The 13,000-nt window shown below is 51.2% G+C and overlaps 1 protein-coding gene across 1 annotated transcript; it reads right to left on the bottom strand.

The window, feature by feature from the left end:
- Window positions 1-343: 343 nt before the first annotated feature.
- Window positions 344-12,434, bottom strand: LOC309829213 (required for drug-induced death protein 1). The gene is made up of 2 exons (XM_082665008.1): window positions 12,075-12,434; window positions 344-2,818 (listed from the first exon to the last, which is right to left on the bottom strand). Exons 1-2 carry the CDS (start codon window positions 12,369-12,371, stop codon window positions 2,699-2,701), a joined length of 417 nt encoding a protein of 138 aa, XP_082521134.1. The 5' UTR covers window positions 12,372-12,434; the 3' UTR covers window positions 344-2,698.
- Window positions 12,435-13,000: the final 566 nt, after the last annotated feature.

The raw sequence follows: 13,000 nt of genomic DNA, 5'->3' as shown, positions 1-13,000 counted from the left end.
CCCAGCTCAGGCAGAGCAACAGCTGCTTCAGAATCTGCTAGGCTGCTTGTGGAAAATGCAGCTTCCTGGCCACATACTAGACTCTCTAGATCCAGATCAGAGGTTCTGGAAATCTTCGTTATTAACAAATGCATGAACTGAGGATCCTGCACACTGACACCCGTTCTCTGGGGAACAGCCCCCCTTTAACACCCAAGCAGAGTCCCCAGTGAGTCAGGGCCCCCGTCACTCCCCTTGGTCTTGGGGAGCAGCATTGGGCTCGTGCTGCGGGCCCCAGGGAGGTGTCCCCCACTGCATGAAGGGGTGAAAAACTTCACGCACAGAAACATTAGACAAATTGGGGCTTTTATTCACAGGATATGGAAGAAAAGCATACAAAAGAAGCCTCTTGGTCAATCGTGTAAAGGGAAGGTTCTAAAACTCAGTTTTTAGTAGGGTGTGGATGCTGATATATTTTTTTAAAAACTAAAGAGAAAGAAAAGGCGAAAAGGTCATCTGCAGCATGGGCGCCTTGTCTCGGGGGAAATGACAACTCAGCTGAGTGACAGTTTACAGCAGTTCATCTTCTGTGCACACGAATCTGGCTCCCAGGACCCTCCCTGCAAGGTTTTGACTTTTGAAATTTCTGGATTCATTCTTAACCAGAATTCTAAAACGTTGAGGGACAAATGTGCTTGGTCTTATAATGTCTCTAATTTGGGGGTAAGCGGGGGCGATTCTCCCTTGGACAGGTTTCAGCCACTCTCGTCCCTCCCAGGTCACACTTCTACATCCCCTGGGAGACTCAACGGGCTTCTCTGGGGGCAGGCCAGCAGCACTGGGCCACTGGGCAGGCGTCCTCAACCCCACACAGGCTCCTTCTTCCCGTCTGCCTTTCCTGTGACCAGCAGGTCGCGCAGGCCTGACTCTTTCCCCTCAGACGATGCTTTGCTTTTTCTTCCACGGATGTCGCCTCTCTTCCCTGACTCCCAGCGTGGCCAGGCTCTAATTATCGTACATGTGTGAAAATGTTCCACCATCAACTCTCATCATTTGAGCTAAAACAAGACCATTTGTTTTCTCTTTTCCTCACCGATATTAATGATGCAGGAATTGGGTCCAAGTTCATCTTCAACACGAGCCTCCAGAACGTGAAGCACAATCTAGCTTCCCGGCTACAACGCTCTCCTCCACTCGTTCCTCCTCCTGTCCATCTGTCTGTCTTCCAACCTTCTCCACTTTCCGGTGCCACCTGGTTGGGTTTGACGGGTGAAGCACGAGCACTGAGCCCTCATTTCCCTGCCCCGGGAAACTTCACAGGGCAACAAGCAGGTGTTGCCACCAATCCTGCAGACTGGTCCGTAATAACTATTTTGGACTTCGGGACATTCTGGAAACCAGGTCAGAACAGGGGCCTATCGTGGAAGCTGGCAGCGGGCACCCCCCTGTCCGATGGTCCAGTGGCAGTCCACGGGTCACCCTCCAGGACCGGGACCCTCGCCCGCCCTAACTTTGAATCCAGCTGAGATGACGTCAAACTGGGCAGCACGGAAGAGGAAAGGCTGCTCCAAAGGCAGCCAATGTGAGCTCACAGGCCTCAGAGGGTCTGGAAGCACCAGCACGGTGTCTCTGGTCACCCAGCCTCCCCCGGACCCCGCCCAGAGCTTAAGATTTTCCAGCGCTGATAACGCAGACCTGGCACCTGTGCTTCCGCTTCTCTCGTCCAGCATCCTTCTTCTGCTTCCTTCGTACCTGTCTCCTACCTTCTGGTTCCTTCTCTAAATAATACACTTTCATTTCCAGGTATAGCACCTCCCTCTCTCCCCAGAGAGAGCACCCTTCGTCGGCTTGATGTCAAGGACGAGGGGGCTGATGGTACCCCAGGCAGCTGAGTCAGGAGGCCAGCCATCTGCCTGCCGGAGAGTCTGGCCAGCTCCATGTGGCTGGGCTGGACTGCGCTGGACTGGGCTGGACTGGGCCCGGCAGCCCTCAGGAGTGCTCTCTCCCTCAAACAACCTGCACCTGAACTTGCAGATCCTACCACCCTCATCACCACCTCCACATTCATGTCAGAGAAGGTGGAAGTGACAAGCCTTCATCTACTTGAAACAGTCATGACACATCGTCAACACAGTTTTCAAAGCATCGTAGCCTTCAAAGAGGTTTTTCTTCCTTCCTTCTTCTCAAGCCTGTAATTAAAACTCCTTGTGGCAAAGGGGTACAGGAAGGAGATGGGGGGATGACTTCAGGAACAAACAGTTCCTTGGGTGTCCTCAGAACCGAAGCAACTAAGGGCTGGGAGTCCTGTCAGCCTGTGCGCTTTCTAGAATTGAGCAAATCAGCTCACTCCAGATGCAAATCCCCCATCCGTGTCCCTAATCACCACTCTGCTACCCACCCAGAGCGCGGACTTCTGTCAAGTGTTTGTCTCCACACCAGCCCCTGCCCCCTTCACGGGCAGCTCCGGTTTTAGCGAACTAACCCTAATCCCAAGCCTGATCTCAGCCTAATTCTCTGCGGGATTGTCCACCAGGGCCACCCGTGTCCCAGACGTGTGGAGAGCTCAGCAGTTGGAGGGGGATGACTCATCGGAAACACTCATCCAATTCAACCAAGACGTTTTCTTTCTTCCGAGTATTTTGTGAGTTCAAGTCTGAGATGCTCCCGGATTCGCACTGTTCCCGGAACAGAGGCTTCCAGTCTGCCCAGGCAGCTCCCACTAGCGGACAAACGACACCACACTGGTGGCCACTCCGAACGGGGCAGAGTAGGCAGCAGCGAATCCCTGCAGGCCGACCACGATGTAGCGGCATCCTTTGGTGATAACCTTCCCAACGTTCTATTTTTAGGAACAGAAGAGAAAAGCAAAGGGTTAGGCGAGGCAACTTTGTAATCTTCCACGCACAATGGTGCCACACATAAAGAATCATTTCGCCTCATTTTCCCAGGGCAAATGAGCCAGCTAGCATTTTCTCAGCTCTCTGGTGTCCCACACCCAACCCCATCATACGAACACTCGGGGGCTCAGCACAGACATCGGCACCTTGAAAAGGGCTTTCCAGCCCCGCATGTTTCCAGATCATTCAGAGATCTTCTTGGAAACAGCAGTGAAGCTGCTATTTTTTTTTTTTTTTTTTGCGGTACGCGGGCCTCTCACTGTTGTGGCCTCTCCGGTGGCGGAGCACAGGCTCCGGACGCGCAAGCTCAGCGGCCATGGCTCACGGGCCCAGCCGCTCCGCGGCATGTGGAATCTTCCCGGACCGGGGCACGAACCCGCGTCCCCTGCATCGGCAGGCGGACTCTCAACCACTGCGCCACCAGGGAAGCCCGAAGCTGCTACTTTTAAAACCAAACCAGTTTTGTTGTATTTTTTTAAACCAAAGCCCATTCTCTTCTGTTCCAGCTAAGTTACTGGCTCTGCTGAAGGCTGGGTCGAGAGTTTTCCGTCATTCACCTGATCTGAAAGCCCACCCAGTCCTCCCTCTGCCTCCAGGGCACACCCCTTTCTGACCCACATTTGTGTCTTTAAAATCTCCTACTGCTCTGTCGTTGCTGCATCCACGGAAGTCTTGGTTCCCAATACAATTCTACACTCCTTGAGGGTAACGACTGGGCCTTCCTTTCTTGGTATCCACTCTCCCTCCTCCTTCTCTTCAAGGCCTGGTGCTAGACTGAGGGCATCCAAGGGATTCAAGTGGAATCGCAACAGAAAAATGAAGACCACCACCACCGACTAACACTGTGCTGCTGCCCCTCCCCTTTTCTCTCTCTACCCCCAACTTCCGTCATCCTTCTCTGTGACGACAACAGCCATGTAGGTGACCTGAACATCATCACACATCTTGTCTCTACACCCTCGATTTTTCCAACTCCAATAACCACTTAAAATCCCTGATCACGGGGCTTCCCTGGTGGCGCAGTGGTTGGGAGTCCGCCTGCCGATGCAGGGGACACAGGTTCGTGCCCCGGTCCGGGAGGATCCCACATGCCTAGGAGCGGCTGGGCCCGTGAGCCATGGTCGCTGAGCCTGCGCTTCCGGAGCCTGTGCTCCTCAACGGGAGAGGCCACAACAGTGAGAGGCCCGCGTACCGCAAAAAAAAAAAAAAAAATCCCTGATCACAATCACAAACCTGCCTTTGACTTCCAACACTGCATGGCCAGCCTAGTCTGTCAGTCCAGCAGGCTGACTGTCCCTCTCTCCCAGATATTATTTCTTACCTTTTCCTTTCTCCACAAGCCTCTCTGCCCCCAATGCACACAGAGAAACATACACAGTGTCCATACCCTCATTAGATGATCCCACTTCATCTCTCACTGACTCGGAAGTCATTAGGGAACCCGTTCATCCTCTACCGCTGTCTACACCTGCCCCAGCTTCTCCTCCCACCTTGCCGGTGTCCCAGTAGAAAAAATGGCCTTCTTCCCCCAAGGCCACTCCCTTGACACTTGCTGTTGGTACCCTCTCTCACCTTGCCCCCAGCTTTCCCTTCTCCAATCTCACCATCCTCTTCCTCCCCATTGCATCATTCCTATCAGCTTACAGATATGCTCCGCTGTCCCCCTGACTCCATACCCCTCTCTAGGTCCTGCCTGGGTCTCTGCTCTCCTTCTCGGCAAGCCAGTGGAAAGCGCCATCTGCACACACAGCTTCTACTTCCTCCTTCTTATTCCCGCTTCCTCTCCCCTGACCATCCAGGACTGCTTGGTCCTGGCCATCTGCCGCCGCCATGCTGCCTGAGCCAATGAGCATTTTTCTGTCTTCCCCCTGACTCTCAACAGCTTTGGACAAACTTCATGAAACACTCATTTGGCCTCTTTGACTCCATATTCTCTTGGTTTTCCCTTACCTCACATGAAGCCCCTCCTCAGCTTTCATTTTTTAAAATAATTTTTAATTGAAATATAGTTGATTTACAGTGGTTCAGGTGTCCAGCAAAATGATTCAGTTATTCATATACATATACATACATGTATATATTCTTTTTCAGATTCTTTTCCATTATAGGTTACTACAAGATATTGAATACAGTTCCCTGTGCTATACGGTAGGTCCTTGTTGTTTATTTATTTATTTATTTTTTTTAAAGAAGATGTTGGGGGTAGGAGTTTATTAATTTATTAATTTATTTATTTTTGCTGTGTTGGGTCTTCGTTTCTGTGTGAGGGCTTTCTCTAGTTGTGGCGAGCGGGGGCCACTCTTCATCACGGTACGTGGGCGTCTCACTGTCGCGGCCTCTCTTGTTGCGGAGCACAGGCTCCAGAGGCGCAGGCTCAGTAGTTATGGCTCTCGGGCCTAGTTGCTCCACGGCATGTGGGATCTTCCCAGACCAGGGCTCGAACCCATGTCCCGTGCATTAGCAGGCAGATTCTCAACCACTGCGCCACCAGGGAAGCCCCTTGTTGCTTATTTTATAAACAGTGGTGTATATCTGTTACTCTCAAATTCCTAATTTATCCCTCCCCCCCTTTCCCCTTTGGTAAGTTTGTTTTCTATGCCTGTGAGTTTATTTCTGTTTTGTAATTAAGTTCATCTGTATCTTTTTTTAGATTCCACATTTAAGTGGCATTATGTGATCTTTGTCTTTGTCTGACTTACTTCACTTAGTATGATAATCTCTAGGTCCATTCATGTTGCTGCAAATGGCATTATTTCACTCTTTTTTATGACCCTCCTCAGCTTTCTTTCCCTTCTACCAAACTATAAAATGTTGGAGCTGTTCAGTACTGTTCTTTACTTTTTATTTAAAAAAATATTTTGGGCTAGAATCTCTCCACAGGTGGTCTCATCCATTTCCAATGACTTTAAGAATTCCCTGTATGCTGATAAATCCCATATTTATATCTTCGGCACAGACTCAAATATTCAGTTCTCTACTTGAGGGCTCTACTTTTTGAGGCCTCAAGATCCCTCTGGCACACACTCTTCCTTGCTGCAACAAACAGACAGATCTAACTTGGACTGGCTACTAGTGCATTCCTAGAGGCCTTTGGCTATCAGGCTCCAACAAGAAGGAGGCACCAGGGAGTTAAATTTATCCGTGATTATACAGCTGGTAAGAGGCAGGGCTGAAGTTCAATCCCAAAGAAATCTCACCTCAGGGCCTGTGTCCTTCCTCCCCACATACACTTCCCTTCTTTAAGGAAGGCAGTATGTAACCTTGCAATTGATTGCTTGCGGCCTGGGCTTAAATTCCAGCCCAATCGCTCATTTAATTCTCATTGGCCTCAGTTTCCTCACCTATAAAATGGGCGTATTTAGTAACCACCTCATTGGGTGAAGAGGCTTAAAAAGGTTTACGCAAGGAAAGCCCTTAGAACGGTGCCTGGCACCAAATGCAGGCAGTAGGACTGGCCCCCCAAGGTCAGCTATCTTTATTGGAAAATAACCTTTGCCTCTTCTTATTCTACAGTAATTTACGTTTGTGGTGGTAATTTTGAAATCTAAGATATTTTGTTATCTGTTCAGGAAAGTTTCTTAAGACTGCACTTTCCTATGATGTCTGGCTTACGTCAGCTTTCAGAGACCTCAGAATAACAGAAGGAGGTCGTGCTCAGTACTGTATGCCCAGCATCCAGAAAGGGCCTGGTGTTTCCTTTGGTTGTTCTCAGGCCAAAGGAGGAGTTCCGGGAGAGGAAGGTCACTCTGATGGCCTCTTTAGACACTGATTCCCAGGACACTGCCTCGTCAACTTCCCAATGAGACACTAGGGTGTGTGTTGGGAGCAGGGAGGCAGTGATGCTGCTAAGAGAAACATCTCTATAAATGTGTAATAAGATTCCGTGGGAGAATTTTACGTACCTGTTAGAAATAACAACAACGACAAAAACTGTCCTCCTGGAGCGAGTATTAACAGTCCAGAGCATCCTTTATAAGCCAAGCCCCTAGAATCATGGCTGGCCTGTGTTAAACTTGACATTTTGGGTATTTGTACATCCATTTCCCTCAGCCTGCTATTTTAAAAAACTGCGTGTCACTTCATCTTTGCAAATGAGAAAAAAACGTTACTGAAATAGCTCATTAGCTAGAACACAGTCAAAACACAGATTTGAGAAATGTGATGCAAAGAAATGTAAAATAGCATCGACCATTTCAGTGTCATTGGAGGGAGCAGATTCTGAAATCTTTTGATCTGAGTAGAGTTTCAACCCATATCATCTCTCAGAGGGGCGGAGGGGCCTGGGGGATCACGGGACAGTGTGGTAGGTTGAATAATGCCCTCCCCTCAAGATGCCCATGTCCTAATCCCCAGAATCTGTGAATATGTAACCTCATATGGCAAAAGGGACTTTGTGGATGTGAGTTAATGAAGGATCTTGAATTGGGGAGACTACCATGGATTATCCAGGGGGTCCCAATCATTATAAGGATTCTTTTTTTTTGCGGTACGCGGGCCTCTTACTGTTGTGGCCTCTCCTGTTGCGGGGCACAGGCTCCGGACGTGCAGGCTCAGCGGCCATGGCTCACGGGCCCAGTTGCTCCGCGGCATGTGGGATCTTCCCGGACCGGGGCACGAACCCGTGTCCCCTGCATCGGCAGGCGGACTCTCAACCACTGCGCCACCAGGGAAGCCCATGTAAGGATTCTTATATCTTTATAAAGGTCCAAATAAAGACGACCACCCTTACAGAAGGGAAGCAGGAAGAGTTGGCGAGAAGGCAATGTGGTGCCAGAAGCAGAGAGACAGAGAGAAAGAGACTTGCAGATGCTGTGCCACTGGCCCTGAACGTGGAGGTGGGGACCTCTGGAAGCTGAAAAGAGCAAAGAAAGGGTTTTCCTCTGGAGCCTCCAGAAGGAACCAGCCTGTTGACTGTAGCTCAGGGAAGACGACTTTTAGCCTCCAGAACTGTAGAATAAATTTGCGTTGCCTTAAATCACGATATTTGTGGTAACCTGTTACAGGCAAACTAATACAGGGAGTGAGGCTTTTCTGGGGGTTCCCGGGTAACCCCAAAGATGTCGAGGATTCCCTGTCCCCACCCCCAGTTTCCAAAAGGGAATCAGCTCTCAACAAAGATCCCTTTCCCTCAAGTATAAAAATCAAGTCTTCCCTTGTGAAATTTGGTCAGGACCCAGGCACAAAGCTGAGATGGGCTGTCAGCTACAGAAGTTGATTTTTTTCTGAGTTAGAGCTCATTAAAAACTGATCAGAGAACAAACAGTCATATGCGACCTCTCCTCCATCCCCTTAGATAACAGCCAACAACGACAGGACCCTCGCCATATGCCAGGTGCGTTCCAAGACCTGTGCATGGACTACACTCATTTGCTCCTTACCACAGCCCTAGTATTAACGCATGTGACAGATGAGGAAACCGAGGCAGAGAGGAGAGCAGAGCTCCAGGTCACACAAACAGTAGGAGGCTGAGCACAGCTGGCGCCTGGCAGTCTGGCTCCAGGGCCCCTGTCCTAACCCCTTACTTAGACATGGGACATTTTTCTTCCTCTTGAGGTCAAGGTTATTCCACACCCTGTGTTTCCCTTCTCCAACCCCCTCCTAGCTGCCCGATTAATAAAATTTAATAACTTTCCTTATCTGCGCTTCTCCTTGTGGCTCTCAGAGGTGCCTGGGAAAGGCGACCTCCTATTTGAAGCTAAGTTTGGGGTTTGGTTCCCTCACCCCCCTTCTCCCTCCACCCTAACTGCTTTTGAGCAGGCGGGGACCAGGGGCGACTCCTGACTCCCAGCTCTGCTCTCCAGCTGTGTGGCCTTCAACAAAGAGCTTAACTTCCTGAAACTCCAGCTTCCTTCACTGCATAACGGGAGTCCATGGCTTTCTAAGGTCGTTGAGAAGATTCAGGGTAATTGTGCATCGTATGTGCAACAGAGCACCCGGCAGCCTGTAAGAGCACAGCAAACCCACAGCCTTTCCCCTTCCCTGCACCCAGAACACAGCACTCTCCCAGCAACTCCTGCCCATCTGAACACTCACATCATTACTTAAAAATCAACTGGGGGAAAAAGAAAAAAAAAGCTAGGGCTTCCCTGGTGGTGCAGTGGTTGAGAGTCCGCCTGCCGATGCAGGGGACATGGATTCGTGCCCCGGTCCGGGAAGATCCCACATGCCGTGGAGCGGCTGGGCCCGTGAGCCATGGCCACTGAGCCTGCACTTCCGGAGCCTGTGCTCCACAACGGGAGAGGCCACAACAGTGAGAGGCCCGCGTACCGCAAAAAAAAAAAAAAAAATCATCTGGGGCCACTGACTGCCAAGAGTCCCAGGCACCCAGCCTTTCGAGCCCAGAGGTTCCTGCCAGAGACTGGACCCAGCACAGCATTGGGGTCGACCCTGCTTGGGGCCAAGGGGCAGCAGGGGAAGGGGAACCTATCCTAGGACAGTTCACAAAAGCCGAACACCTTTCTTTAAATAGAAGCAGGAAGGGACTTGGGTGAAGGATTTGAGCGGTTAACAGATAAAAAGGACCTTTATTCACCCTTCTTTGAAGGATTGAGCTATTTGCAGGTCATTCCTTATTCCAATGGCCCAAGTGCAATAAAGTTTCACCTGGTGACCAAAGCAGGGAAAGTCATCTCCCCACATTTCTAGCGGAGACGTGGCTATTCTCATGGATTTTCAACAAAGAAGGATGGACCATCCGTCCGCTTCCTCCATATTGGAGCTTAGATGTCGACCTTCTTGGTCGCCATCAAGAAAATGGAAGTTGAAGGGCAGAAAGGGCACATCCAACTCCAACATGACAGCGTCCCCCCCACCTGGCCTCCTGGTCTATTCAACTAGCATGTAACACTCCCTCCAGAGCTCTCACCTGCCTCATCTCTGCTAGCACTCTGCCCTCCGCCTTGGATGCCACCCCTTCTTTACCTGGTGAAATTCTTTTTTTTTCAGGTGAGGTGAAATTCACATAATATAAAAATTAACCATTGTCGAGTGAGTAACTCAACGGCATTGAGCACATTCACAATGTTATGCAAGCACCACTTCTACCTACTTCCAAAATATTTTCATCATCCCCAAAGGCAAACCCACACGCATTAAACAGTCGCCCTGCATTTCTCTTTCCCTTCAGTCCCTGGCAACCACCCATCTGCCTTCTGTATCTCTGGATTTATCTATTCTGGATATTTTACATAAATGGAATCATAGATGCGATATGTGACCTTGTGTGTCTGCCGTGTACTTCCTTCCTTTTCACGGCTGAATAGTATTCCATTGTGTGTATGAACCACATGTTTATCCATTTATCAACTGATGGACATTTGGGTGGTTGCCACTCTTTGGCTATTGTGAATAATGCTGCTGTGAACATGTACATATATATTTGTTTGAGTATCTATTTTCAATTCTTTTGGGTATGTACCTAGGAGTGGAATTGCCGGATCATATGGTAGTTCTGTGTTTAATGTTTTGAGGAACGGCCAAATTGTTTTCCACGGCAGCTACCCCATTTTACACTTCCACCAGCAATGCACAAGAATTCCGATTTTCCACATCCTCACCAACACTTGCTATTTTCTGTTTTCTTTTTCCCTAATAATAGCTATGCTAGTGGATGTGAACTAGTACCTCATCATTAACCTGTGAAACCTTGACTCATCCTTCTGTGCCCAGTTTCCATGTCACCATTGATTTGAAAACTTCTCTGACTTTACAACCTCATCCCTGAAGATTAACTGCTGAGGCTCTTCCCATGCAGCTCCATGGTGGTGCCCCATATGGCAGCGTCTCCCCGGGAGGCTGCGGCCTCCTCTAGGGCAGGACTGCATCCTATCCATTTTGGTATCTCTAGTGCTCACCACAATGCCTGGCACACAGTGAGAACCTTCAAAGCATCTTCAGCTCAGCCAGCCTCTGAGCTGAGATTTCCACATTATCAGTTCACCAACTGAGAGGCAAATGATGGCTTTTTTTTTTTGCGGTACACGGGCCTCTCACTGCCGCGGCCTCTCCCCCTGCGGAGCACAGGCTCCGGACGCACAGACTCAGCAGCCATGGCTCACGGGCCCAGCTGCTCCGCGGCATGTGGGATCTTCCCGGACCGGGGCACGAACCCGTGTCCCCTGCATCGGCAGGCGGGAAGCCCGATGGCTTTTTTTTTTGTGATCAGCTGGGACCAGGAAGAAGGATAATTCGTCCTAGCATGACTCTAACCCTGAAAGTCCCAACTTTATAGTTTTTATTAATATACTACACCACTGCCTGCTTGTTTACTGTTCCCAAAGCTGCTGACATACCTTTAAAGAAGATGATAAAGCTAAGTTTCTAGGTGTGGCGACCTCGGTTTCAGGTATGATAAGAGGTCACCGGAGGACTGGATGATATATCAGATGGGGCCCCTGCCCTTTGGCCAGGATAGAATGAGTTTTGTGATTATCTTCTGGGTGGCCTTGTCCAATCCCAGGGACCAGAGGCAGCAGTAGCTTCAAGCGTTTCCAGGCCAAAGCACCTGGGAACTGCTTTGGGGCTTTGATCTCTAGGGAGGGAACTGCCATTTTGTCCCATATTCATATTACCTCTCTCTCTCCCACCCACCCCACAAGTGAATACTTACGGAGTGTTGAGCTCCCAGGCCCTGGAAATCACCTTGAGAATATTGGGAGACATAACCCAAACAATTCTCAGCTAGTAGGATATCCTACTAGTTTGTCTGCGGGAAAACAGACAAACTGGGCTGTACCTCCCTGCTTTCCAACTGGGTCACCTTCTACAAGTCACCTAACCACGCTAATCCCTCAGTATTCCCACTTTTAAAATAAGGACACTGATTCCCGTCCTACCAACTACACAAGGGAGTGGGAAGACACACCTAGGACAAGAACCACCTGGGTAAGCGACCCCTTGGGAAAGTTACCCACCCGCCAGCATCGGGATAGCCGTGGAGCGGTGCGCAGGGAAACCTCTGATTTAATTTCTATCACTCCCCGCAGCTCACTTTCCCCTTACTGCCCAGTTCACAGAGTGAGCAGTCTCGGGGTTCCAGGAGTGAATGCCGGGAATGGGGTGCTCGTGGGAGGCCGAGGGGGTGCAGGGCAGCGCAGAGAGGCTGAGACCGTCAGACGGTGGGGAGCCGACTCCAGCTCTAGGGCGGGCGCCCCGCGCTCCCCGACCTCCAAGGGACAGTGGCGGCGGTGGGATGCCTACCTTGCCGTACTTCTTCAGCTTCTGCCGGTACCTCTTCTTGGGCTTCTCGCCCGGCGCCGTCTCCTCCAGCGGCTCGTAGCGCTCGGGGAGGACCGCGAGGTGCACCCTCCGCGCGCCCCGGGTCCCCGGGCGCTGCTCGCTCGCCCCGCTCTCCGCCGCCTCGGCCCCGCTCTCCAGATGCTCCAGGATAGCAGCCGCCTCCTCGTCCCCCTCCGTCCGCCCTAGCCCCCGGGCGAGGGGCCTGCAGCGCGGGAGACTGCTCGCCGCCTTGCTTCGGAGCCTGGCTCCCACCGTCATGGTGCCGCGGGCCCTCCGGCTGAGGTCGGTGCACGAAGACACCAACCTTTGCGCCCAGCCTGCGCCTCCACCCCCGCCGCCCGCCCTTGCCCAGCCCGGCCCAGCCCGGCCCAGTCCGGACGGGGCGGGGGGGGGGGGCTGGGGGAGAGGTGGATGGGAAACTTGGGATCGCAGCGCCCTCTGGCTCTAGGATGGCGGCGGCTCCACCCAGGCCTGGCTTTCTGGTGGTCGGGCCCAGCCGCCAGCATCCCATCCTCTGGCCAAAGAGGTGAGGGATGCTCCAAAGCTCAATGCACAATGAACACGCAAAGCACGTTCAACCACACTTGCAACGAAATAAGTGAACCCCAAATAGTGAGACTTCCTTTGCACACGTGCAAGCTGGCAGAGATGATGAGAGATGATGATGATGGTGATGATGGTGATGAAAAAGCTGACAGTAATAAAGATTATACTCAGACTTCCCTGGTGGCGCAGTGGTTAAGAATCCGCCTGCCAGTGCAAGGGACACGGGTTTGAGCCCTGGTCCAGGAAGATCCCACATGCTGCAGAGCAACTAAGTCCCTGGGCCACAGCTTCTGAGCCTGCCCTCTAGAGCCCACGAGCCACAACTACTGAGCCCGGGAGCC

The sequence above is a fragment of the Grampus griseus genome, assembly GCF_964374135.1.
Source record: "Grampus griseus genome assembly, chromosome: 1".
NCBI classification, from domain to species: Eukaryota; Metazoa; Chordata; class Mammalia; order Artiodactyla; family Delphinidae; genus Grampus; species Grampus griseus.
The sequence above is the reverse complement of the archived record's forward strand: the minus strand, read 5'-3'. Positions and strand labels throughout refer to the sequence as shown.

What these genes read in the sequence shown, in the direction of transcription:
- LOC309829213 (XM_082665008.1), bottom strand. Translation starts at nt 12,371, where the DNA reads ATGACGGTGGGAGCCAGGCTCCGAAGCAAGGCGGCGAGCAGTCTCCCG. An exon ending in AGCTGAAGAAGTACGGCAAG is followed by an intron (nt 2,819 to 12,074) that starts GTAGGCATCCCA and finishes TCCTAAAAATAG; the next exon opens with AACGTTGGGAAGGTTATCAC.